General features: G+C 42.1%; 1 protein-coding gene across 2 annotated transcripts in view; it reads right to left on the bottom strand.

Moving 5' to 3' along the window:
* sh2d3ca (SH2 domain containing 3Ca) overlaps positions 1-26,614 on the bottom strand; it is a 44,453-nt gene that overhangs the window by 1,974 nt on the left and 15,865 nt on the right. For both annotated transcript variants that reach the window (XM_034547281.1, XM_034547282.1), the window contains exons 5-14: positions 7,683-7,811; positions 5,599-5,748; positions 4,808-5,085; positions 3,691-3,818; positions 3,195-3,585; positions 2,037-2,166; positions 1,736-1,851; positions 1,279-1,450; positions 1,028-1,139; positions 702-908 (exon numbers count right to left, since the gene is read on the bottom strand). In XM_034547281.1, the coding sequence (XP_034403172.1) occupies positions 702-908; positions 1,028-1,139; positions 1,279-1,450; positions 1,736-1,851; positions 2,037-2,166; positions 3,195-3,585; positions 3,691-3,818; positions 4,808-5,085; positions 5,599-5,748; positions 7,683-7,811 (1,813 nt within the window). The remainder of the gene's footprint in view (positions 1-701; positions 909-1,027; positions 1,140-1,278; positions 1,451-1,735; positions 1,852-2,036; positions 2,167-3,194; positions 3,586-3,690; positions 3,819-4,807; positions 5,086-5,598; positions 5,749-7,682; positions 7,812-26,614) is intronic.

Genomic DNA, 26,614 nt, shown 5'->3' with positions numbered 1-26,614 from the left:
AACTGTATGAAGTAAGCTTCTTAACTTCGGCTCATAGAAATATTGACGAGGGGAGCAGACGGAGGTCTGGCTGATCGATAGCGAGATATAACAGGAAACAGATGTGAGCAGGTACCTATTGACACACTGTTCAATAAAGCAGTAATAGCCTCAAACTGAGAATCATTGGGGAGGTACTAGAGGTCAATACAGTTAACATAGTAACCACACATAATCCTTACATCAAATCAGTGATACTGAACACTCATCATTATTAACAGCAATGCGTTAATAAGATGAGATGGAACACAATGCCAGAGAAAATGGTTTCTTAAGGTGTGGATGAAATAATTAATTTTTTATGTAGGTATTTGTTCATAAACCTAAGTATTGGGTATACAATTATATAGAATTGTTCCATACAAGTCAAAAAGATCACCAAGGTTATTACATTTATTAAAGTTTTACCATGAATGTGTGAACCAAATATCATGGCAATTCCATCCATTAGTAAAGGAAAACTCACTAAAATAATTAGGATTCATGGTCTGGGAACCAACTGTTCATCAGGGGCCAAAGTGGTGGGCGGCCGAAATGCCACTAAACACGGACCAACAGACCGACATTGCCATACTTAGTGCTACAGTGCTAGCATGGCTAGAACACACAGCAACACAGATGCCGTCTCAGGTCACACTTCCAAAGACTGCCCTTGGCCTTACCCTGCAGTTTGGTCTCAGTGTTGGCTCTGTAGATCCCCCCGTGATGTGCGATGGTGCGAGCTGCCTCTAGGTGGTACATGACCACATCTACTCCCACTTCGGCACTCTCCCAGGGCTCCAGCAACTCCCCAACCGCCATGCCCCGCTCCAATAAGGACAAGACGGGGATGATGTGGGGCACAGAGGTGCTGGAGAGGGCATTTGACTCTGTGATCACAGGAGAGTTTTCAGTTGAGAATTGTAAATAAATACACACTTTTGCACATTTTCGAATAAAAAAACAAAAAACTGCAAAGACAGGCCAATACTTTAAACTAGGGTCTCACCTTTGCCATCGTTCATATTCTTCATGAAAGGTTTTAGCTTCTTCTCATATAGAATAGCTCCCTCTGTGTGTCTCTGGCGTAAAGTCACCCACGTCTGCTCCAGCCGGGAAATCTGTGGAAATGTATGACGAAACAAGAACATGTTTTAATGCAAAAATTTGTTTAGCAAATTATTGGTGAGTTCTATCTGTTTTTTTTATCTATATCTATATATATATATATATATATATATATATATATATATATCTTACCTGTGGCAGCTCAAGGGCTCTCATCACTGCAGCAAAGCCAAACATGTTGCCCAGGTTGCTTTTCAACTCTGCTGCCAATTGGATGGTCTTGTGGAGCAGCGCCGCCCTCTCCTCTGTGCTTCCCGTGCAGCCTAGCAGGTCCACTGCCATCATGATAGACATGGTATAGAACCTGAGAAAAGAACAACGTGCTATTCAATAAAATGCATCAATACAAGTTCATTACTGCTGCTGCTGATAGGGAAGCGGAGGGTGGCGAGTCAAAAGCCCATTTTGAAAACCCCTCTGGAAATTGGCATTGTGGCAGACAGTAGTGTGTTACAAGATGAGAACCGAGGAGGAATGAGAAGAGATGGAGGGGAAGAACAGAAGAGTACAGCTAATCAATAGATGAATTAATGAAGGAGTTAGTGAGTGATGTATAAAAGAACAGGGGGAAAACAAAGCGTGTTTGTACCTCTCCAGTAGGTCAAGTCTTAGCTGGTGTCCATGTGGTAGTGTCAGTAACTCCAACCCTGAGGACACTCCCATCATCCTTTGCATCTCTGAGGTTACACCTAATATTCTAGCCACCTGTCCAAGAGTACAACAACAATAATAGATTAGTTGTGTGTGTGTGTGTAGCCATATGGTAGTGTGTTAATATGTTTGTTTTCTTTGTGTGCCTGTACGCATACCTGTGAATGCACACTTTTGTATGCACGTGTAAGCCTGTGTGCTTGCATGTGAACTGCATACATGTATATGTGTGTTTGTACCGTGCAGTCCGCCATGGTGATGTGTTTAGCCGCGGTCTTTGCATCCACCTCAGCCAGCAGCTCTTTGACTCTCTTCAGCACCAACATCTCCAGAGGCTTATTCTCAGCTGGCATTAGGCAAGACTCGTACCTGCAAGAGAAGAGTGTTGTTAAGATCAACAGGTTTTAACATAATGTTTTTTTAAACGGGCAGGCTTATCCAGCGGTCCAGAGTTATGACTTTAAGTTCATCATAAGAACAAAGTTACAACAAATGGTAGCCATCCAACCCTCTATGTCATGGATATGTAAGGCCTCTGGACTTCAACAACAAACTGGACTAATACATCAGCAAGCCAAACCAAATACACAGTTTATATTTCACTAAAATGACACTCAACACTAGTTTAAACATTTGTTACACTGTGTCACAGACGCACACTAGTGCCTCAATCATAAATTGCCTTTACTACCAATTTCCCCACTAGTGTCACTAATTCCCATGCGCTAACATTTCACAGGGGACCTTATGTGTCTAAAGCTGCTGCCTGGTCCATTGCCGTCAGTGTACCTGACCATTTTCCTGTGACAAGCCTTATCTGCTGTGTCCTCCCATGGCACCGTAAGCCCAATAAAACAGTGTCTCTGACCACAGCACAAAGTCTGCCTTCAGGCTATTTCCCACAGGATTATCAGTTGCTTACTCAAGTATTTTTTCCAGTCTCTGATCACTGAAGGCTGTCCTCCACTATTGTTGTCCTCAATGACAAAATGTCAGCAGTTAACCCTTGAACACATGAATTTAAAATGAACCCTGCTGTAGTGAGGAGCTCTCACTGCGTGTGCTCCACGGTTTCTTTTCAGCTCCCTTCAGCAGTGAAATTCTTTTCTACCGATCATCAATCTGACTGAGCCGAAAGACCAGCCATAAATTTACTTGATACATAGGAAGGCCATATTTCTGTACGTTCTCTTCTTCCAATGGACATGACAAGTATTACTTATGTGCGTTAAGCCTTAGCAGCTGGACAATGAAACATCAGAGAACAGAGACGAATAAAACGAGAACGATTCATGCCGAAGTGACTCCCTTCGTCTCAAAATACTCAGCTGCCGTGTGCCGTTGTTAGCAACATTATAACTGTATGGTTTTGCATATCAAGCTGTGTGGATGTGTACCTGGACGGCCTGAACGAGGACGCCGTCTCCACCTGTGGAGCGCTGAACATCCCATTTCCCTCCGCCCTCGCTCCGTCCCCCCTCCCTTCTTCCACTCGCAATCGCTCCACGTAGCTCTTGGTCGGGGGTTTAGGAGGCCCCGCGGGCCCAGCGGGCCCAGCGGGGCAAGGTCCGAGGTCACAGTAGCTCCCTGCTGTTTCTGAGGAATGTGATTGGTAGCTGGGAAGATGGGCGGGCGTGCAGTGCGCCGAGTGAGAGGTATGCGCGGGATGCTCTGGAGGGTTGTTACTCGCTGAGGGGCTAAGCTGAGGGTCGCTGGAACGACGCATCTGGGGGGAGGGAGGGACGACAGCCAGGGCCCTCCCGCTTGAGTGGGCTCTCTGCCTGGTGACTGTAGAAAGAGAGAAGAGTCTCACTATCTCTCATGGAGACTTTGTTTGTGAGTGGGAGAGCTTTTATTTTGGTACCCATGTGTCTGTGTGTCTCTGGTACTTACTAGCACTATATGCAGGAGACAGTGGGGTTTCCCCAACAGGTGACAAGGGGCAGCGATACTCCTGAATCTGGTCCATGCTCATCGCACAGTTCCGCATTGCGTCTTTATGGTGGTGGATTGTCGACGGGCTGCACACATAGCATTTTTAGGATTAAAAAAAATAATCTTTGGGTATGGATTTAACATCCATCAAAGCACTGAAGGGAACCTCACAAAGCAGTGCAGTTCAGGGTGTCACAATTATCAGTCTCAGATGACAGGAATGGTGTCAAAACAGATGCAAAGGCTAATTATTTTAGGGTGAGAGAAGTGGGAGACATTTCAGTTGGTGCAACCTTGAAGACAATTACTTCATGACAAACTCATGTGTTATTCAGGAATTAAAACGGTGTTAGAACCTTAAAGCAGGAGCAGAGAATGTAACAGTGTAGCTTCATTAAAAAGAAGCATTTTAATACTCAACTAATCCGTTAAAGTTACAGTTCATAATCACTTTTTTGAGTGCATTAACGCTGGAAAATATTTTCAGCAATCACGCCCAAATATATATGTTTTACACATCTTTGCCTTCTATAGCACAGTGCGTCATTAGCATGAGGCTAACGTTTACTTCCACTGTGCACACACACTGTACAAACATATTTGTCTGCTCCTTCTTTGTAGATTCAGGTTTCAAAAAGCCTTGTTCTGTTTGAAACTTGAGTGAATCCAGTGCAGAAGTGGCCAAGTGAACAAGTCATTTTGCAACTTCATTGTGAGGACTAAGAGGACTTGATGGTCATCACTGAGGGAGGTGCTAACGGTGTTTGTGAAGTGAGGGGACGTAAGGAATGTGGGAGGGAAGTGCACTAGTTTAGTGCTCAAACACAACACTAGTGTCACACATACACACTCAGACAACCTGCAGATGGGCACACGTTCCGGCTCTGGTTCTGGTGTTGTCACTGGTGTCTTAACTGGACTGGGACTGTCTGAGTCACTGATCATGTATGTAACATAAAGCAAGAATGAAATATCATGAAAAACTGCAAAAAAGAACTGCCAGGGTTTTTATAATTGCCTGCTTAGCTGTTGTAGCGCTGGCAATAAAAAGCACAACACCCGCTCCCCGGCTCACCTGTGAGGTATCATCTTCTCCGTCGTCAGCCCATCCGTCATGGTGACGCTCCGTCTCTTGATATGCGCTCCCCTCTGACTGGATGGGGAGTAGGCGGAGCTTTGCTTGCTGATGGCCAGAGCGAAGGTGGCCTCCAGGTAGCGCAGAGGGAGCGTCCTGCTCACCGGACAGTAGATGTGGACACCGCTGGACTGGGAGACCGGTTTGCGCTGGCCAATATAAAACCGCACGAGCTCCTGGACCGAGTCGAAGCTGTCGGACTCCAACACATACTGCACCTGAGGAGGAAGAGATTACAGAATTTAATATAACATCTTTTTTTGTTTGTTTTGTTCCGATTTTGGTATTTTCCTCTTTGTCCCCAAATCACTCCGGAAAGGGAGCCTACCCTCAGGAGTTCTTTAAGAATGGAGCACAAAATGCTCCTGTTCCTCTTAAAATCTCTGCTTCAGACCAGTTTACACATTGCAGCAGCATCCAACACCTGCTTTGTGCATGATAAAATGAAACATAAATCAGGGAGCAGGCTGGGAATTGAGGAGGCAGACAGAGAAGCAAGAGAGGAACAGCGGGTCAACAAGGCACACCTGCATCACATTGGCCTGTAACGACTCCCCTCATTACGGGCACAGAGAGAAAGTAGGCCCCTTCAAATGGATCTTGACTTGCCAAACACAGGTGTAAATAATAACGCTAACTAAGTCATTACGTTTAGGTATGAGAGAAAAATAAAGTAAAAGGCATCTAAAGTTGTTAAGAAAAGATGAGTTTAGTAAAGCTTAAATACACACCTTGGTCTCGTTGGATTTGACCAGTACTTTACTGATCTTGAAGTGCAGCACCTCATTGTCCCATCGACAGGTCAGTACGAAGTCGCCCACGCTGGTCAGAGAGTCACGCACAAGGAAGTCTCCATTACGGACAATCAGACTCTCGGACACCTAGACAGAGAATGAATATATATATATATATATATATATATATATATATATATGATTAAAAGTTAGTAAACCAACACTGGCTCCAATCTTAACGAGCTGGAAGCTAACTTGGCCCACTGAGCATGTGTGTGTGAATATTTTGTTTCTGACACAATTGTTGAATAATTGAATTAATAGAATCATGATTATTTATAACAATGCCTTAGGACTGCCGTTTCTCTGAACAAACACACTCTCCCCCTGACAAAATGTCTGTGCTACACAGCTTGAATTGGCAATGATGGACGAAATACCAGCGACGATGGCTGGGATGACTTTCAGAGGATACATTTTAATCGAGTTCAGCACCATTGTAAAATATAAAATACAAGTTATTTTGAATGCAAACATGCACACTCCCATTCATGGTAATATGCAAATATTGATCATTATTGATCGTCATGTAGAAAAAGAGAAACACATTTCAAACCAAGTAGTGCTCCCTTTAAAACTACCTGCATGGAGACGAATGATGAAGGCTGAAGGTGTGACATGTTAAATTCACTTTACACAGGAAACAAGGCAAGACATATGCAATGCAGCACAGCACAAGGTAAACAGTGCTTCAGACACCAGCAGGAGGCAGTATATACAAAGATCTAAAGCTCCAACCAAGCACAGGATCCTTTTATATTGACCATAACTAAACATAATTATGTTGTGGAGGGGTCACTTCTTTTTAATTATTTGATAACTCACTGCATTCAAGTTTTGCACTAAATGCAACAAAATTTTGTAACAAAATATATATAACAAAATATAAAAGGAATGCCACATCGGTCATACAGGAAGTCTTCACTTTAAAAGGACGAAGAACAAACAGAAGGAAGAAAACCAGCAGGAAGGATGGACTGGATGTACAGCACGTGTGTGAAGTCTAATCACTAAGTATTGTTTTGGTAACCGGAGGGCTCAGGGTTTCCCCAAGTTTCCACGGGTGCGAACCATGAATGCATGAATATTTTATGCAAATTTAAAAAAGAGGAAAGACTCACAGATGGCTGATTTGTGTGTGTCTGTGTGTGTGTGTGTGAGAGCAGAGGTTGATCAAGAGACAGAGGCAGCGGCTATGAACGAGTCCGCTCCACATGTGCATGCCGTGTGTGTGTGCGTGCATTTTTGTGCGTGGGTGGGTGCAGGTCTGTTGTGTGTATCCGTGTCTCAGGTCACCAGCTGTGACACCCGACAGCGTGCATCAGCGACACACACAGCTGTCTGTTTGGCAGAGTTTCCCCTTCTTCTGAATGCTAAAGCAATTTCTACTGAGCTGTGACAGATGATGGGATTCTGTAATCAGTGTCATTTTGTGTGTAACGCATTTAAACTGCGCTTTCAATGCCAGAGACTTTGGCCAAGTAATCACTCACTAATACTATTGGTTGACAGGCACATCAACCCGCACATAAATACTATTGTGTTTGTACTTTTATCTCATGTCTTTTTGAAATGCATCATGAAATAAAAACCACAGCATCATAACATCTTCATTCATTATTTATTACACTGCCACAGGGACTAAGAGAATGTGACATAAAGTTTTACTTGAAGCTTTTTATTCATATCTTAATGGGTTTCTTGACAACTAAAGGTTTGAAAAGGCTTGAGTTTTGGTTATTTAGTATGAAAGTTTAGCCTGATAGGGGGATATGCCTGCCTGCATATGTGTGTGCGTGTGTGTGCGTGTGTGTGCGTGTGTGTTTGTGTATATGGGCTACTCATGTGCTGGGCCTTATTGCACAGGAAGTGCATTACCTCAAGGATTGATTGTCTTTAATGTATTATGTGTACCCATCTGTTCTCCAACATCCATTCAGGACTCCTAGTGTAAGTCTAATTCCATTTTTCTCTGCTGTGCATGCGTAAAGTTTCCACAGTGTACTTCAGTGTGCGTTTACCTCTCTGGGTATGTGTCCATGGTACCAGCCATGGCTCCTGATGTCAGCAGCACTCAGTTTTAGCTCCTCCTCCAACTCCTTACGAAGTTTCTCAGGAGGAGACTCCAGCAGATACTTCTCCTTGGAGAACTGCGTGGAACAAACACAGGACAACACAACATTAGAGGGAATGAGTTTTACAGAAAGGACTCTTCACAAGTATTATAGTGTATTCATGTGTAACCGACCACGATCAGTTGATATAGAACTTATTTATTCAGGTACATCCCATAGAGATTAGGATTTTAGGAAGAGAGACTTGAAGCAAATACATATTTATACCTACAGAATGTATAATTTACAATACAAAAATCAATATAAATCAGGTATAATATTGCAACACAGGTGTACGGCTTTTAGACGCAACAGAGCGCCGTTGCCACAAATACACACAAAAACACAATTTTGTTACAGAAGGCAACACGGCAGGGAAGCAACACTGTGTACTGCCACACACTCAAGCACACACACACACACACACACACACCAATCCAATCAACCCTGACCTGATTACAAAGAGGCAGAAATTGTCATGATTATACTCTTATTGTTCTCATGTACAGTGGAGACCTAGCTTTGATGGCTTATAATAATGCCAAATACACACACTGTGTGTGTGTGTGTGTGTGTGTGTGTGTGTGTGTGTGTGTGTGTGTCTCTGTCATTATAAACAAACAAACGGATTAGATTTCCCATTTTAAAGCTTCATATTTCTGTTTTCACAAAGAACATCACTTAGGTGAAATCTCGGTTGTAAAACATGAAAATAAATGTCTACAGAATTTTTAATGATTATTTAAATACAATTAATCTTCAAGCTAAGTGTGTTTAAGAGATAATGACAACAAGCATTTGAGCTTCTTAGGTGATATTGAGACCAGCATTGGTTGAATTCCCAAACAAACTATGCACAATAAATGTATAAACAAATAAATGCATTGCAATAAAACATTTGAAGATTGTACGTGATTGACTCAGGAATTATTTGAGTGGGTTTGGAAAGAAAAAACATGAAATCCCACACTGGGACCCTGATGTGACGTGACAACACCATAACAACGGATGATTGTGGAAAGATTGGGTTCACAAAGATGATCTTAGATGAGGCAAACAGGGGACACGCAAACAGAAAACTCTCATACAAACAACCTCAAAAGGAAACAAATAGAAACCCACACAGGAATAAACAGCAAAAGGAAATCATTTCAACTCTGCCAATATGAGGAGAAATGAGACTGGGACCAAAATAAACAGTACACAGCCTTGTCGCTACGGCTACCCTGTTGTTTCTCCTAATATTTTGATTCTCTCTCTCTGGCTCAAAGTTTTTCGACTATTTTCTCTCCTTCACAGCTTTTCCCTCATGCCGTCCGTTCATCAAAATCATAACATTTCAGTAAGTTGTTTGACTTACAAATACATTGTAAGGGTGTGAGCGTGGATTGGAAACTGATGATCTGTGGGTGTATGTCGAGTGTTTCCAACTTCCCGCATGAGAGTGTGTGTGACATGAGACTACAAGAGCCAAACAATCGATTGTATGGTCTCCAGGTCACTGCAGGATGAAATTATTAACTTCCTCCTCTCCCCTTCTCTTCATCCTCTCTTCTCCAATCCTCCGGGGAAGATGGAGGAATACCGCCATGGGGGCTCACTCTCTCCCAGATTAGAATTGAGGGGTGTGAGTGTACGTGTGTGTATGCGTGAAGAAGCCGATAAAAGTGCAGGGGGGGGGTCAAGTGTGCCGTTATTGCTTTTCCTCGTCTCCCTGGAAACCCAGACGAGGCCAGCCACTGAACTGATGCTCAAAAATGAACTTGGTGTGTATAATTGTGTGTGTGTGCATGTGTGTGTATATATATGAAGGGTTATGGGGGAAATTGAAATGTCAGAGGGGCTCTATTTATGATACGGTTCATGGAATAGGCCGACATCAGGACACATTGAAAGAGGGGAGAAAAATGGATCGACAAAACGTGATTTGACAAGGACACAGAAAAGAAACATCAACTTCATTGTATTCTAACATATGAGGAAAATTGAAAGTATGCTTCACACACACACACACACACACACACACACACACACACACACACACACACACACACACACACACACACACACACACACACACACACACACACACACACACACACACACACACACACACACACACACACACACACACACACACACACACACACACACACACACACACACACACACACACACACACACACACACACACACACACACACACACACACACACACACACACACACACACACACACACACACACACACACACACACACACACCAATTTAAATCCATCTAAATGTAATATTAATATGTATTCTTTTGTGCTGCAATAGCAGACACACGGATATGAAGTAGAGCTGTGAGAGTACAGAAAAGGTGAGAATAAAGAATGAAATGGTATTCAGGAGACATGTGTTGACTGGGGAGAAAAGGGGATGGCACAAAGGGTCCAATGGGAGACATCTACAAAGACCAGTATGATATTACTATTCTAATCACAATGGCTAGGTTTAATGCAACTCACCATCACTATACGCTTAGTCCTTGGTTGCAATAGCAACATACTGTATAACTGTTTGTTTGCCTGTTGGTGTGCGAAGAAGAGTCTTCCATCAGATAGTAGCAGTAACTCCACTGAGTGTGTACTACACCAATAATATTAATAGTAATGATTTCTAACAATACTCATAATATTAAATACTGCTACAATTACTACAAATACCAATACTACCATCATTAATTATCCTCAGCCTACCGCTACAATGTATAGCCTGCTTCTTATACTAATAACAAATACTTATATTACTTGTTAGACTTCAACTGCTATCTATCTCTTAATACTAACTTAATAACACTTTACACTAACTACAATGTCTCAGTGCTATTATTTCTACAGTTTATGTTTTTAGTTGGCAGACAGACAGACAAACTCATTAATGTAGACAGAGTACGCAGGGAGACAGGTAGCCCATTAGCAGATGAGAGAGTTGAGGCAGTTTAGCAGCTGATGCAGGACTTTGTTTCCCCTGGGGGGCAAAGAGAGGAAAAGTGATTGGTGTGTGTGTGTGTGTGTGTGTGTGTGTGTGTGTTTGTGTGTGTGTGTGTGTGTGTGTGTGTGTGTGTGTGTGTGCACATGCAAGATGTGTATGGGTGTCCATCCATCCATGTAGGTGTAGTTGCATATGTGTGTGTTCTACATGGGTGGCACTATAAATGGATGGAGCTCTATTTTAGTTAAGCAGAGAAAAGAGTGCTGTTAATATAAAGACTGGCGCTGATACACTAATTATAATGGTGGGTGTACTGCACAGATTGAATGGATGGGGGCGAGTCAGGGAATATGCTATAGGGGTTAGGGGCGTGTGTGCATGCGTGGCTATGGAGTTATAGATAATAACACAGTGTGATCCATTGCCTAATTTACACCAACATGCACTTGAGCCTCTTTTCCTCAGTGAGCCAATTAGACGATTTCATTGCAGGACTTGGCCACAACCTCCCCGAGTGAAAATTGACACTACCATCACTAAAGATCAGTCAGAAAAAAACACAGACTTAAAAAGAAAATAAATGAAAGGGATGATAATGGGGAGACATTCTAAATGTATGCACATATTTATACATATATTATGGCCACACGTCTTTTTTTAGCATGTTTTGTGTGTACTGCCGTTCTTGGTTTTGTTTTGTTGTCTGTTCCACGATAAATTGGTTAATTTATATATGTTTATCTCTTTGTCCATTTTGCATGCTTGCTGTATTCCTTGTTTTCTGTGTCAATATGCAGGGGTTTCAGTTCTAAAATAAAGTGAACATGGACATTATTTGATTCAACAAACAATCTAAATAGTCATTACAGCAACATTTTACTAAAACCCTCTCATCACTGCACTGTGGTGTGGTTCAATGTGGAGTCAAAAACATACAGCCACAGGTATTTACAATGCACAGCACAGTGGGAGGTAGAGAGTTAACTGGCACAAATCAGCATGTTGCCGTTTGTGGTTGAACTAGTTTGTTTGCTAATTTTTGCGGAAGGAGCACAAAGGCAAGTACCTTGAGCAGTGTACAGGGGAGTGACTAAAAACTAACAACTCCAGAAGGCATGAACGAGAAATTAAATATAATACAATTGCTGACAAGTATAAAAACCTGCAGGGGAGAAAAGAAACGGAGAGGATGGATGAAAAAAGAGAGGAGCACATTCCAACAGAAGAAGCACCAACAAAGGAGAGGAATGCCTTTTCAACAGACTGCAGCACTTAGATCTAAGCTCATGTCAGAATGCATCTTCTTTCTTTTTCAGCGTGCGGGCTAGCCTCTAACCTCGTTGTCATGGTAGCGCCCACGAGCGGTAGTGACAGTGGGGGGAGGGAGGGGGCTGGATTCGGTTGATTTGGGGGTAGAGGCGGGGGCAATTCCTGGTCATGAGCGCACACACAAATAAAGGTCAGAGGTCCAACTCTTGAAGAACTCTGCTTTCTATCACCCCCTTCAACACACACACACACACACACACACACACACACACACACACACACACACACACACACACACACACACACACACACACTAATCCCTCTGTGCCCTCCAGCCTGATTTCCCCTGTTACATTCACACTGGTTCACACGGGTATATTATTAACGCACATGTAAAATGATACGAGCATTAGAGGGAGCGCTGGTAAGATTAGACCTTTTATATTTACCTTGTATTTTTTTTTTTCTTAGCAAGGTGGGACTGGCATTGAATCAGAGCTAATGAAACTACTTTAGCAAAGATGCAATAAAGAAAGCTCAACAGTGGGTACAGTCTGAAGTTGACCTGAGCAACTGCAGTGTAACAAGCCTGAATCCTATTAAATACTTGTCAATGATACTGACCTATTACCCTATTACCTATTACTTTTGGTCTTAGTTTCAAATCATCGTGGAAAGACATCGTCTCTGCACACTTTGCATAAACAAAGAAACAATTGACCAAAGAAAGTATCCTACATAGACTTGGATGGCGTTTCATGTGATCAGACAGTATCAGAGAACCAGCCTCAGACAGACAGCTTGTGGCAACTGGTGGAGAGACAGGCAGAGACTATGAGACTGATGACAATGACCTTCTACTGTCGTTAACAATGAGTGTGTCTACAAACACATGCACAAACAGGGCGTCGACCCTTTAGGGCAGCTAGATGCCGGTATAAACCCTACAGATTATATATATATATATTTTGAGCTGTCAGTCAGTATGGTGTCAGAGAAGAGACTCCTTAAATTGAGTGACAGCTGATGGACAGGATATGACATACAGCTCCACTCCCACTGAGACTGCAGGAAGCACGGTGCCGCTCTTCACCGCAGGGTTTCCTCTCTTTCTCTAAACCTCCCTCTCAATCTGCTCTACATTTACACTTTTGCTATCAGCTATGTGTTTTTCTCTTTTCCTATGTTCTCCCAGGTTATCTCCTGCCTTCCCTCAACCTATTAACTTCATTTATAGAAAGGACAGTGACAAATGCATCATTTTAGAAAATTTAAATATGATATAATGATTCCTACACTGTGTTCCGCCGTTATTGTTGATGGAAAGCCTGTACCTTATGATACCCGATTCCAAAATGAGTACTGTCCTTTACTTCCTCATTATTAACTGAAAAATATAGCATCTCTTTTTGGAGAATATTGAGGGCGATAAAAACATATAGAACAGAGTCTTTACTCCAAAATGTGCCAAGGACTCTGAGGTATTTATAGTACCTGTAGTCCTCTGCAGGTTCAACCTCCACTCATCAGAGGACAGGGCAGATGCCTCTATGTAGCCTGAGAGACACCGCCCCAGGGAAAAGAAAGACCCTCATTAACTCTTGTCTGCTCAAAAAGCTTAATTGCTCTGACAATTGAAAGTGACCTTGATGAGCATATCAACATTTTGATGAACTCTTCCCTCTTCTCATCTGAATTATGGCGGCTGGACAGTAAGAAGACTTGTTTTAAAAATGAAAGCAGATGCACCCAAAATGTCTGTTAGAATCCTCCTTTGCACTGCAGCACTGTGAGTCACAGCTTCTGGTCTATCTCAGCCTATTGGGTCAACTCGGGTAACAACCCTTAAATCTCCCTTCATTGGTTACCTGTCATATAGTTGAACTGTGGACGTGTCTAACACAGGCTACATAAAAACATGTCAGACCATTTGTGAAGCTACGACCTCCCATTGTGTCTATCATCAATAAAGTTGGTATGAATGATTGTAACAAATATGACAATAAAACACGAGTTGTAAAACATGTCCTTTAATACATTTATGCAAGTAGCTGCCTTATTCTCTATGAACCAAACCCATCGCTTCCCTCTCTGTGTCTGACTCTACATTCATATTGTAATTCCTCCGCCTCTCTGATTCACTTCTTTTGATGCTTTTTGTTTATGGCTCAAAGACCCACTGGAGCATTTCCTTTCTCCATTTCCCTCCCGCTCGCTAATCAACCTGCTGAGCAACATCTATCAGCACTTTGATGAAAAGACCATTACCGAGAGTACTTTATGTATCAATGTGTATGTCATCTTGCCAATAGATATATGCCGATAAAAGGAGGCTGAATATCCTCCCTGGATGTGTTTGTGCTGCATGTGTGCACGTTTCATTTTGTGTATTATTATCATCATTATCATGCTTGTATCGGCAATACTGTCACTCCTGTGAATTTAATTTCATCTTTTCTGGCTCATTTTATGAAGAAGAAAATATATATATATATATATATATATATATATATATATATATATAATACTTATCACAGAAATGCAAAAAAGAGAAAAAAATATTTTTTACATCCCCACAAACGTGAACAGACGGAGAAACACATACAGATATGAATACACATGACATTCTGATGCGCGCACACACACACACACACACACACACACACACACACATTTTAATGATGTTTGACTGTTAAGTAGGACTCCAAACTGCACGTCTCTCCCTCGCCTCCTGACCCATGTTTTATCTGTCACACACAAGCACGAACACACACACACACGGAAGAGAGATGGGGAGTAAACATCCATTTCCCCAAAGCGTCCGCACAGACACAAACAAGCCTTTTCCCCCCCACATGCGCATATACTTGAAGACAAAAGTGAGACGGTACTGATAACTTGTGAAGACCGATTGAGACGCTGATGTCACCCAGAGAACCACACAGATACTGATTAGAGATTAGACAGATTCAATTAGAAGTTTCTCTGGATGAAATTAGATAGCTTGACTAAACCTGATTCAATTTGAATTAGTTTAATACTTCTGCTAATGACACAGCTATGTAGCAACACACACTGTGTTGGTGTAATTGCATACACAATTTAACGCATGCACATTTCTATTTGCACAAGCTCACCCGAGGACATAAATGACTGAGGGGTCGGGTCATAACTGAGCTGGTTAGCTTAAAGGCCTTAAAAACACATTTTCTCATTTAACTTCTGACAATGAGAGATTGGATCGTAAACAAGAATTATATTCGCTGACAAAGTTTGGGTTCTGTCACACGAGAGATTTCTGGCTTTATTATGTCTCACTGGTTTGAAATGGTCTCAGTTGTAAAAAGGTAACGTACATCTGAGAATCAATCAGGGTTCAGCAACAATTAATAAATCTGGAGACAGCTGTTGAGTTTTTGAATGTTTAATTCCAAATGAACAGTATCCGAAGATGTTTTTAATTTGATGTTGCTTATATTCAGTTATGCATACCTAAGATTTGATGCCTGGTCTTGCATTTCAAATTTGACCAATTTTCAAATAAATGTCACCGGTTTCTGCTTAATTATCTTACATTTTCCGGAGTATGCAGCAATGCGTCACCCACCTTGGAAAAAAATGGATGTCCAAAAAGACAAAATTGGCATTTTCTTACGTGTCTGCAAACCACAGATACGTTGAATGTCAACGTTTCTGAAATATGCGAGCCTGGTATCACGCTCGCACAATTAAAAAGGAACAATTGGTTAGGTAAAAACTACTTCCTTAATGTAACTTTAATGTAACTTAAAAGATCTTCCTTAATGTAACTTTAATATAAAAGCAACATCATTAATGGACTTTCTGACAAAGTTAACATTTACTTTTGGTTTCACAATGGACAGGAAAGGCCGTTTCCTGAGTGAAAGTTCTGTGTTTGTTTGACCTCCCCACCACTCCTTCCACCTTGTGTCTGTGCACTTTCTTGCTTCTTATATGCGTTGTTATGCCACCGAACTTTAAATAACGGTCGCTCGATACACTATGTCACGTGATCCATGCGTCACTCGTACTACATCATTTGCTCGGCCTGAAAGCGAAGATATCAACATTCAACATATCCGCGGTTTGCAGAAATGTACAATGCAAATATTGTTTCTTGGCCAAAATAGGCCAACAGCTTTTAGAAACACTAGACAACCTTCCCTTTTATTTACTTACAACTACTGAATAGAAATGTGCATGTAGCAGAGAGAGACGCGGAAAGTATATGGCTATACAGGACTTGACTGCAGATGCCCGTTTGTAAAATGGAAAGACTGCTGCAGTAATGAGGGGATGGATAGATGTCCATTAAACAAAACCATTATCCAGAATAAACACCAGATGCCACACTACTACACATACAAAAATAAGACGCACACACATACTCAAATACTCACACCCCACTCCCCTTACTGTCGACTCAGCAATGCCACACCTATAGATGCCGTTGCCATGGTAACTCCATACTCTGCATGCCCCAGCTGGTGTTTCCCTGAGGAGAACTGTATAGTGTTGGGATAGTGTGTGTGTGTGTGTGTGTGTGTGTGTGTATGTGTGTGTCTGTCGGAGAGAGGTTAATGTGCCTCGTGTGTGCTCTGCTCTGCCATGTGCAATGAGGTGTACTCAAGAGGAAAACATGGCTGGTTGGGGGCAGCCATCATGGTATTCCATTGTGTGTCAGATTGTGTGCGTGTGATCTCTTCCGATGTTAGTTTTGCTATTGATTGGTGAAGCAGTTCACAAATCATGATTCAACTTTCATTTGAAAAACATCAAATTCTTTTGATAAATTTTACTGCCAAGAATGAACCGACAGCATCTGATCTCGATCCAAATTAATTAGAATCCGATCGTAGACCCACAACAATAGCAGAGAGCAACGTCATGGAGCCACACCAGCATAAACAAATACCTCAGCAGTCACACAGCTTTTGGGCTTTTTTCTCACGGTGACTCATGCTTTAAATTTACACACATTACATCGTGGTGACCTGGGCTTCTGCCAACATGGCTGAAAGGATTTGAGACAAGTACCACATTCAGCAGTCCCGTTTTCAGCTCTCAGTTTTGTTCACTGTAGCGTCACTCGCCACAGGAACGTACACAAAGAATAATAAAAGATTTAGCAATGAACTTGTCATCTATGATATAATAGCTAACGGCTAATCCACCATCGCTGCGGCATTGTGTTCTGTGTGCTTTGCTTTCTGTGCTGATGTCCGACATTTGGAACATATAATTAAAATGTCAAGAACTGATCAACAATGTGGAGCAAGAAGACCTTTATACACACACACACACAGACAAGAAAGATTAAACCTGGCTTAACTTTGGCAGGCCTGAGTATTGCATCACTCGTGGGGCCAACTGTCCTGGTGCATTTGTGATAAACACAAACAATACATGGACCCGCTCTTAAAAACATTGCTCTGTAGCACTGCTAGTGCTCAAAAACTCCACACGGCACCTATAAAATAGGCTATTTATTCATTTATTTGCCATATTGTGTTCAGTGTGTGCACCCCACATTGTCAGTTCACATTTAGCAATGATATGGAATAAATCCCGGACACCGTTTTAGAATCTGGATCACGTAGAAACTGGTTTCAAAACAGCTCATTTTCCAGATAAATCCTGACTGACAGCTGAATCAACCCCGTCCATCTTTCCTGGCTAAAGCTCAGAGTAATCAAAGAGAATTGTGGCTTTGCTGTTCAATCACTGCATTTCAGCCTGCTTTCCTTTGCCTTTCTTCACTCATCCCTCGTTGCGGTGCAATTTATAGACCGCTCAAATGTACACACACCTCAGACTAATGGCCTTCCTTTACTGCTTTATTTCCCACCACTTTACCTCAGATTTCTCCACTTACCATGCTTTAGGCAAACACTGAAGACTTGTTTTCTGCACTTCTTAGTTTCCCATGCTCTTTGAATATGTTTTCTCTTATCTTCCCTCTCTCTTAGAAAGAAGGATGTAAATAGAATGGAGGCCAGTTGACTCATTTCCCCTTTCTTCTTCTTTATCTCAAGCACAACGGCTCATCTGTCCTTCTCATCTCTTTCTTAATATGCACTTTAATATCCTTGCAACCTACTCTATTATCCTTTGTCTTTTTCCTCCATTCCTTTACTCAAAATGCTCCTTTTCTTTCTTCTCTAATTGCAGACCACTGTCAGTGCATCTCTCCCTCCCGCCCTCCTGCTGTAACCTGCCATCTCTCAACCACATATCACATCATTCCTCTCCCTGTGCACTTTCCCTCAACGATCCACTCAGCCGGTCTGTCGGCGTGGGTGTGTAGTTGTTTGTGTGAGTGAATGTGTGTTGATGTAAAACAACAGCAGGAGCATCACCTTGTGCCATCAGCGAAGCAGAGACAAAAAGAGACAGAGAGACGCAATGCATTATGAGGATTAATATATATATGAAATGTAAAAGAATATATATATATATATATATATATATATATATATATATATATATATAAATAAATGAGCACATTTACTCAAAAGAGGTCAATATTAGGAAGGCTACTGCACATTTCACTCACAATAAAGAGTGTCCTCTTTTGGTCTGTAATTGAAAAAGGAGCTGTTAGTGCCTATTGACAAGCTGGACTAGCTGGGACAGCTGAAAGATGCTCGGGGCAGTTTATTCACTCGACTGGAAATACAAATCTAACCTTTCATTTTGGCAGCTCAGAGGAGAGCTTGTGATTGGAGGGGCAGAGGGTCATGAAAATCATGACCCTCTGCAAACTGCAAAGCCTTCTTTTAAAATAGACCTCATCATGATAAATAAATATTGGCAGCATATTCTCACAAAGTCAAACACTTTTTGCCCAGCTTGGTCACAATTTTTCTTCAGAAAGACGCAACACAACCAACTCACACACAATTACCCCTTAGGGCTGTGCCACTCGCTGTCATCCTCTTTTCTCTGGGCTGAACCATTTATGGCTAATTTGCAGGCTTTTTGGGGTAAAAGGTCAGCACACTGATGGATGGAAGGTCTAAAGACGCATCAATACTGGCCATCCTCAGTACACACACACACACACACACACACACACACACACACACACACACACACACACACACACACACACACACACACACACACACACACACACACACACACACACACACACACACACACACACACACACACACACACACACACACACACACACACACACACACACACACACACACACACACACACACACACACACACACACACACACACACACACACACACACACACACACACACACACACACACACACACGCACACGCACACGCACACGCACACGCACACGCACCTTGCTTGCTTGCCATTTAACAACAAGCCAGCAACATTACCATCCATACTAGTACCATCTATCTTAATAGTGACAGGTGTGAAGGGAAACACCACAAACCCACAATGCATTTCTCCAATGCAGTTAAAAAGGGGCCAAAAGGGAGGAAGCAGCCGTTGAAGGACAGGCAGCAGAGAGGCTCAATGAGAGGTGGGGGTTGGTGAGGAGGGAGAAGAGACCCTTGGTTGCTTAACATTAAAATGGAAATCTGTATCTCTCATTGACTTTAAGAGGAATGCTGTAACACAAAGCAATTTATATGTGTTGTATGTTGCCAAGTGACCGACAGTGCAGAGGCTCATTGTTTGGACAATAACGGTGCAATAACTTGTACTTTTAAAATACATAACACATATTGTGTTAGTACTTATTACATTTACACATTACATACCATTTTACTGCTTGTATTACTTTCCAACTTCAATAAAGGCTGTGTCCTAAGCCGCAGCCTCGTTACCATGGTTTCTCGCACATATGGTGACACAGCATCTAATTAATTAATCAATGACTGACAGCAGAGGATTAATCAGCTTTGATGGTTGAAACAGGGCCAAGAAGCAGAATGTAGATGCAAACCATAGCTTATGATGCTTCATTATAAACAACATCTATGTAATTGTACATGCTAAGGATTAGCTCGACTTTAAACTCAATTAAGATTAAAGAAAAGGATTTACTGCCTTGTAAACTTGCATTCTCATATCTTTCCGTTATATATGAAGCCAGCAAATAGTCCATGTCTGGGATTCCATAATGCAAACACTGACTTTATATGAAAGGTCACAGTAGAGGAGTGTATCATGAACAAGTTTATCTGTAGCTCAGTCAGTGTCATCCTATAGTCCCCGCTGTGTCAGTACACACACACACACACACACTTCTTGCCAAGTCACAGTACAAACAATGAACTATCGACTGGCCTTGGAACTTGACACACAAACGCATACAGGAAGAGATGATGATGATGATGATGATGATGATGATGATGATGATGATGCAGTTAGAAGCGAAGGCAGAAAGAAAGGCAGACGCAAAAAGGTAAACAGACAATGAAAAAGGGGAGATGGGAGGAAAACAAGAAAGAATAAAAAGGGATGAGGGAAAAAGAGATAAAAAGTAATAGAAGTCGAGAAAAAAAAAAGGCAAGAAGGAAATGGTTATATGATGATGAAATGAGGAACATTTTGATCCCACAGAGCGGCCACGGCTGCTAATCAATCAGTTTTATCTCTCTATTACCAGCATGCATACGTGCACGTGCACACACACACACACACACACTTCCGCGTCACCCTTGATCATGCAGACCGTTAGAAAGAAGCACACCCTAGAGCTGTGATGCCATTGGCCAGCAATGATGTCATCTCTTCCCGGAGGTTGAGAAGCGAGCTGAACAATTGGCTGGCTGAGGCAGACAGTGGGAGAGCGCCGCTGAGGTGTCAATTCCATTCATACAGAGGCAGCAATGGAGTGTGTGTGTGCATGTGTATAGGTGTGCGTGTGTGTGTGCGTGTGTTTTTGTATGTGTGACCACTCCCCACTGAGGCATACAGGCAGAGCTATTAGGGTTGTGTCCATCATTCAGAGACACAGACAGTACCTGCTAGGACACTCCCTAATGGCCGCCCTCTTGGTCACACACACACACACACACACACACACACACACACACACATTGGAATTTCGCTCAAATGCACACTATCAAATATGCAAGTAATCAAGCATGAACACACACACTCACACACACAACTGATGGGGGTTGGGAGGGTTGAGATGGGTGTTGTCTCCCTGTTGTTACAGGGCTGTTGTCATGGCAATGACGTTAGAGCTTTTACTGCTAGCTGGGACTTTGCAATACACACACACATTTTCATTGATGCAAATGCACCTTTTGAGAGCAGCCTTGCCCTTGCAACTGCTTTGAAGAAACAGTAAAAAATAGAAGAAAAAAGAAAACCCAGAAAAGGCCTCGCTTTCAGTGTGTGGTAGTGTGTGTGTGTGTGTGTGTGTGTGTGTGTGTGTGTGCATCTGCATGTGTGTGTCTGTGTGTAGGTGTGAGTGTAAACACTCCCATGGGAGACACGAGAGTCGTTCCTCTAAGAGAAGCTCAAGGGAAATTAGCCTGTGATAGCCTGTTAGGAAGTACTGCGCGTTCACTCTCCTCTTTCTCTCACTCTCCTAACATCTTTTACACTCCCCTTCCCCCACTTACCACCCACACCTACCACTCCTCACCCAAACACCCCTTCTTATAGAGTATGATGTCACTCGCGGGCTTGTAATTGCCAGCATAGCCGTTGGGATTTCTTCCAAGACTTCAAGATGCAAACCAGCCCCGAGTCTCATTTAAACATGCTGTAGTTGAGAGCGTATATGAAAAGATTCAACATGCACACTCTAGATACAAGTCCAGATGCGGCATACCGAAAGAATGGAGACATTTTCCCAACCATGATAATGTGATTGGAGATGTCCCGATACAGAAAATAATTGCCTTGCTGCCTTTGCCTGTGCCTTGTCCATTACTCTCTTATATGTGGGCACTTCTATTGCTCACTTGTTACATAGCGGAAACATAATAACTGATATCCACTGTTCCGTCTCTCTGCTTGAATTTAATCACTTTTCTGAAACCGTGCCTTTTATACGTGTTGCAGCACGCGATCTGTGTCCACACTGCATGATTCTATCTTATTAGCAGAATCAATTTGAATTGAATTACATCCAACATAGCTATCACATTTCAGTCAATGCAATCCGTTTAATCTCTAATCTGTATCTGTATCTGATTCACATTAACGCCCCGATATGCTCCATTAGTAATAACTAATACATGTTATCAGTATCTTTAGCAAATTTAAACTCTATCGGCCAAATCTCTATGAGTGAGCAATTTGTGCTTAACTATCTGCTGGAGTGCATTGCTGCTTACTCAACCGACAGAAAATGATAATAACATGTTTCATCATCGATTAATCGCTCAAGCTGTTTGATAAGGACAAATGCAAATGAAATGCAAACAGTTTGACACCTTTAAGACTAAACAATCCAGAGAATCTGTAGATCCATGAATACATGTGTAGCATGTACATGTCGGGTGTGTGTGTGTGTGTGTGTGTGTGTGTGTGTGTGTGTGTGTGTGTGTGTGTGTGTGTGTGTGTGTGTGTGTGTGTATCAGGCGAGAGATAGTGTGTTCATTGTCATTCTCAGCTGCTCTTTGTAAATCACCAAGAGACGCTCCAAAAGCCCCAAGACTTTTCTTTAAGGAAAATGATGCGTTACAAAACTGCGCAGAGGTCCAGGGCCCCTTTGTTACTCAAACACACTCCACCCAGTGGGATTTATTAGAGATTAAAACCGTGGCACGGAAAGCTGTACAAACCTAAAGAAACGGACTCCGCACTGAATGTTCAGCTTACATGAATAGTTTCCTTTTAATCATATTAATAAGGATAAAGTACAAACAAAAACTTCAATGACTAGATTTGTTATGTTTTTAATTAATTTGGACAACAGGCATTTGCATAACTGCAAAAAAGTATATATACTATACTTATATATAGTATATACTATACTTCCAGATTGCAGCCATTATGTATAATTTCAAACCAAAAGGCTCTACTTGTTGTTCCAAACAATGGGCATTAAAAGCATAACTCCCCGTGCTGACAGCCTTTGATCCGATAGCCTCCATGTTCTCCGAGGTCAGGTAAGGTCAAAGATGAGGAGCGCAAACAATTGCCAACCTCCTGCTCCGAATCCCTTCAGTATGCCACACTCCCTCTCAGCTGTGTCGTTCCCAGCATATGTGAGCGTGGTGTGTCTGTCTTTGGATCCACAGGCATGTGTACACACACACACACACACACACACACACACACACACACACACACACACACACACACACACACACACACACACACACACACACACACACACACACACACACACACACACACACACACACACACACACACACACACACACACACACACACACACACACACACTTTTTAAAACTCCACATTAGAATTTATGAATGATTGCAGCCGTAAGAGAAGACCGAGTGCAAAGAATATTATTCTGGTTCTTAATCAATGGTGAGCAGAGTGGATTCAATACATAGTGTGATAATAGCTATGAACCTACATTCAATGTGAAATTACACCTTTATGTGCACCGCTACCAAGAGCTCTTTCACCATTTTACCATCTATAGATCATTTCTCGTCATCTAAAAAGGAGCGTTGACACTCACAGCAGCATTCATGCCTCCATTTAAGTCCACGAACACTCAGCGTTCCATCATCGGCGTCGTTGTGAGGCGATGGTTGCTGTTGTTTAGCAAGTCTTAGCCAGCTCTCATTTTCAAAACAACTCTGCCAGATTAAATGATGCCTAAATAAATAGCAGAAACCCAAAAGAAATGTTGAACACTTTTGAGGCAAAGGTACTAAAAGATAAAGGAGCTAAAATGTAAATATTCACCAAAGTAATTACTGTCAGCCCCTGCACCTTAACTGTTGAGAGAGAGAATAAGATAATTATAATGCTGAGGGCCATTTCCATCTCTAACCTGGAGGCAGGAATAATCTTTCTCCTCCACCAGCCTCCATTTAAAAAGGAGATTAAATGCAGAGCAGCACTCGCCATACGTTTTTGTTCTTATCCTATTCTATTTTCTTCCTCTATCATGTTACGAGAGAGAGCAGATGATTACATGAAGCACTGAGCTGGAAAATTCTGTGATCCTGGCCTGCAGCTGAAAGCCATGATAGGAAGAGACAACTTTTTGCATTTTTACTTGTTTGAACGGTGAGCACATTAAGCTCTCGAGTTTGCTGAACCAAGCAGTGCCAGAAGACACATTTCGAATAGACAGCCCGGCCACATTGATTTGAATTACAGTACTTAAAACTCGTTCACGAAAGCCATCCCCTGATTGCTCTCGGGTGTGACGACTGATCTGATATAGAGCAGAGATTTTAATGTGTACAATCAACCTTTTCAACAAGTGGATTTTTATTTTGATGACAGGCTCAACTGACCACACGTCAACATTTTATCTTTTTTAGGAATAAAACTACTCTTTCTACCTTATAGAGTAAGCTGCACTATAGTGACCTGCAGCTGAAGGACCAGTTCCCCCTCAGGGTTTGCTCTGACCTACCGGGCCAAGATGAAGAATGAGACAGCAGTGGACTCTTAGTGTGCTGTTAAAGCTAACTCAACACTTCCTGGAGCTGCCTCATAAGGGAGAGCCTGCAAGCGAAGCCAGTATTAGCCTTCTGTTTGGGCTTTTACTGTAAAGCCCATATTTTCTGCGGTTAGCGGTTGACTTGTTCCGGTCACACACACACGTGGTCCAATACTACAACTGAGAGTCCGCGTGGGTCTGGTGGAGCGCGTTTCCCGATCCACGGTAACAGTTGGTAGCGGTAATGCACCATAACGATTTTTGACAGGAGTTCAATGCCATTTAACCGTTTTTGTATTCCTATAAAAACGAATGCTATAAATGTGATATAACGGCGGATATCCTCACATAATCTCCCTTTAAAACAAACGTCAATGTTGGTATCTTCTTCTTGGATAACCAGAGGAGCATCCACCACATACAAAACTGGACCGAGCACACTTGGCACGATTGCTTAGCATATAATACGTACAGTCACACATTTGGGGCTGCACTCAGATGTGGACCCTTGCATACATGGGCGGGTGAAGACAGTCACGTGGTTTAAATGTGTTAAATCTCCCTCAAAGAGTAGCGTCTTTCCCACCAAATCTAACTATTGAATTGTTTTCTGTCGATTTCCTTGAAGGTTCACTGAACCTCGTGATCAGTTTTCTTTCTGAATCAAAAGCAGGAGTATAGCAGGAAGTTATTATAGCGGTGCAATGGTTTCCTGTAGATAGCAGCCAGACCAGACCAGAAGATGCTCAAAGAGGTCACTTGGGAAAGCAATGACAAAAAAACCTATTCTGTTGTTTACAAGAGGACTTAAACTTGTATAAAGTAGTTAATCTGAAGAATTGTTGATTGATTACTCCGCCTTAAACTAATCCTTCTCTTCAGCTCATGCGATAAACAAACCAAAGAAGAGCTGAGAAATATGAATGAGCAAACTCAAAGAATGGAGTCTGGAGCTCGACACACACACACACACACACTACACACACACACACACAGGCTTGTTCCTCATTACTGCCAAAAACCTCACAGTGCTCTAATGAGGATATGGACTCTGGGACAAGGCAATTTAAGCGCACACACACACACACACACACACACCCACAGCTGCCCTTCACACTGTGAGCCTGAGGGTGTGACAGGCAGGCACGCCAAAAGAGGATTTGTGGGGAAAAGCTTTGAGGAGGAGGGCGAGAGGGAGCGCGAGATAGGAGGAGTGGAGAAGAGGGGATTACATGGTGAATATTTCAATGCTAAAACATACCAATTGGCGCACTCACACACACACACAAACACACACACACACACACTCACGCACACGCACATACAGCCGTATCTTCTACAGCCGTATCTTCTACAGCTAGCTTAGCACTGACTAGACAGAGAATGGGGTGATGGGTAAAGCTAATAAAAGAACCACGGTGCAACCCCGGGGATCTGACGACAAGCTGATTGCTGGTTAATCTGCTGTGACTGAACTGAAACCAACCAAGCTCTCCCATTCAGTTGAAGACTGTGACATCATCTGGATATATATATATATATATATATATATATATATATATATATATATATATATATATATATATGATGAGGTACTAAGGACATGCTGCCAACGGTACCGGTTCAATTTCTGTTGTCAGACTGCGACCTTCTCTTGGGGGTAACACATAGATGAGACATTCAGAAGGGACATCAATGCAATAAAACTTGCCAGTTTAATATGAATGATATATTTGTTACAGGATTTCCTGTGAAAATCCTCCTGCTGGATGTAATAAATGGAACTATGATAATCTGACTTGTTTATATCCCGACAGGTCTATATTTTCAGGTGTTATCTTAAAACATGTGGGAATTTATCTGTGCCTGTTTTTAAATATTTAAAAGAATTCAAGCCAGGTAAAAAATCTGAATTTAACAGTATAGTTTGCAAGGGCCAACACCCTGTGATCTTTTTTTACATCAACAGCTTTTTTTTGCATTTACTTCCCATTTGTCTCTTCAACCAG

The sequence above is a fragment of the Cyclopterus lumpus genome, chromosome 12, assembly GCF_009769545.1.
Source record: "Cyclopterus lumpus isolate fCycLum1 chromosome 12, fCycLum1.pri, whole genome shotgun sequence".
Lineage (NCBI taxonomy): Eukaryota > Metazoa > Chordata > Actinopteri > Perciformes > Cyclopteridae > Cyclopterus > Cyclopterus lumpus.
This window is presented reverse-complemented; position numbering and strand designations above follow the sequence as displayed.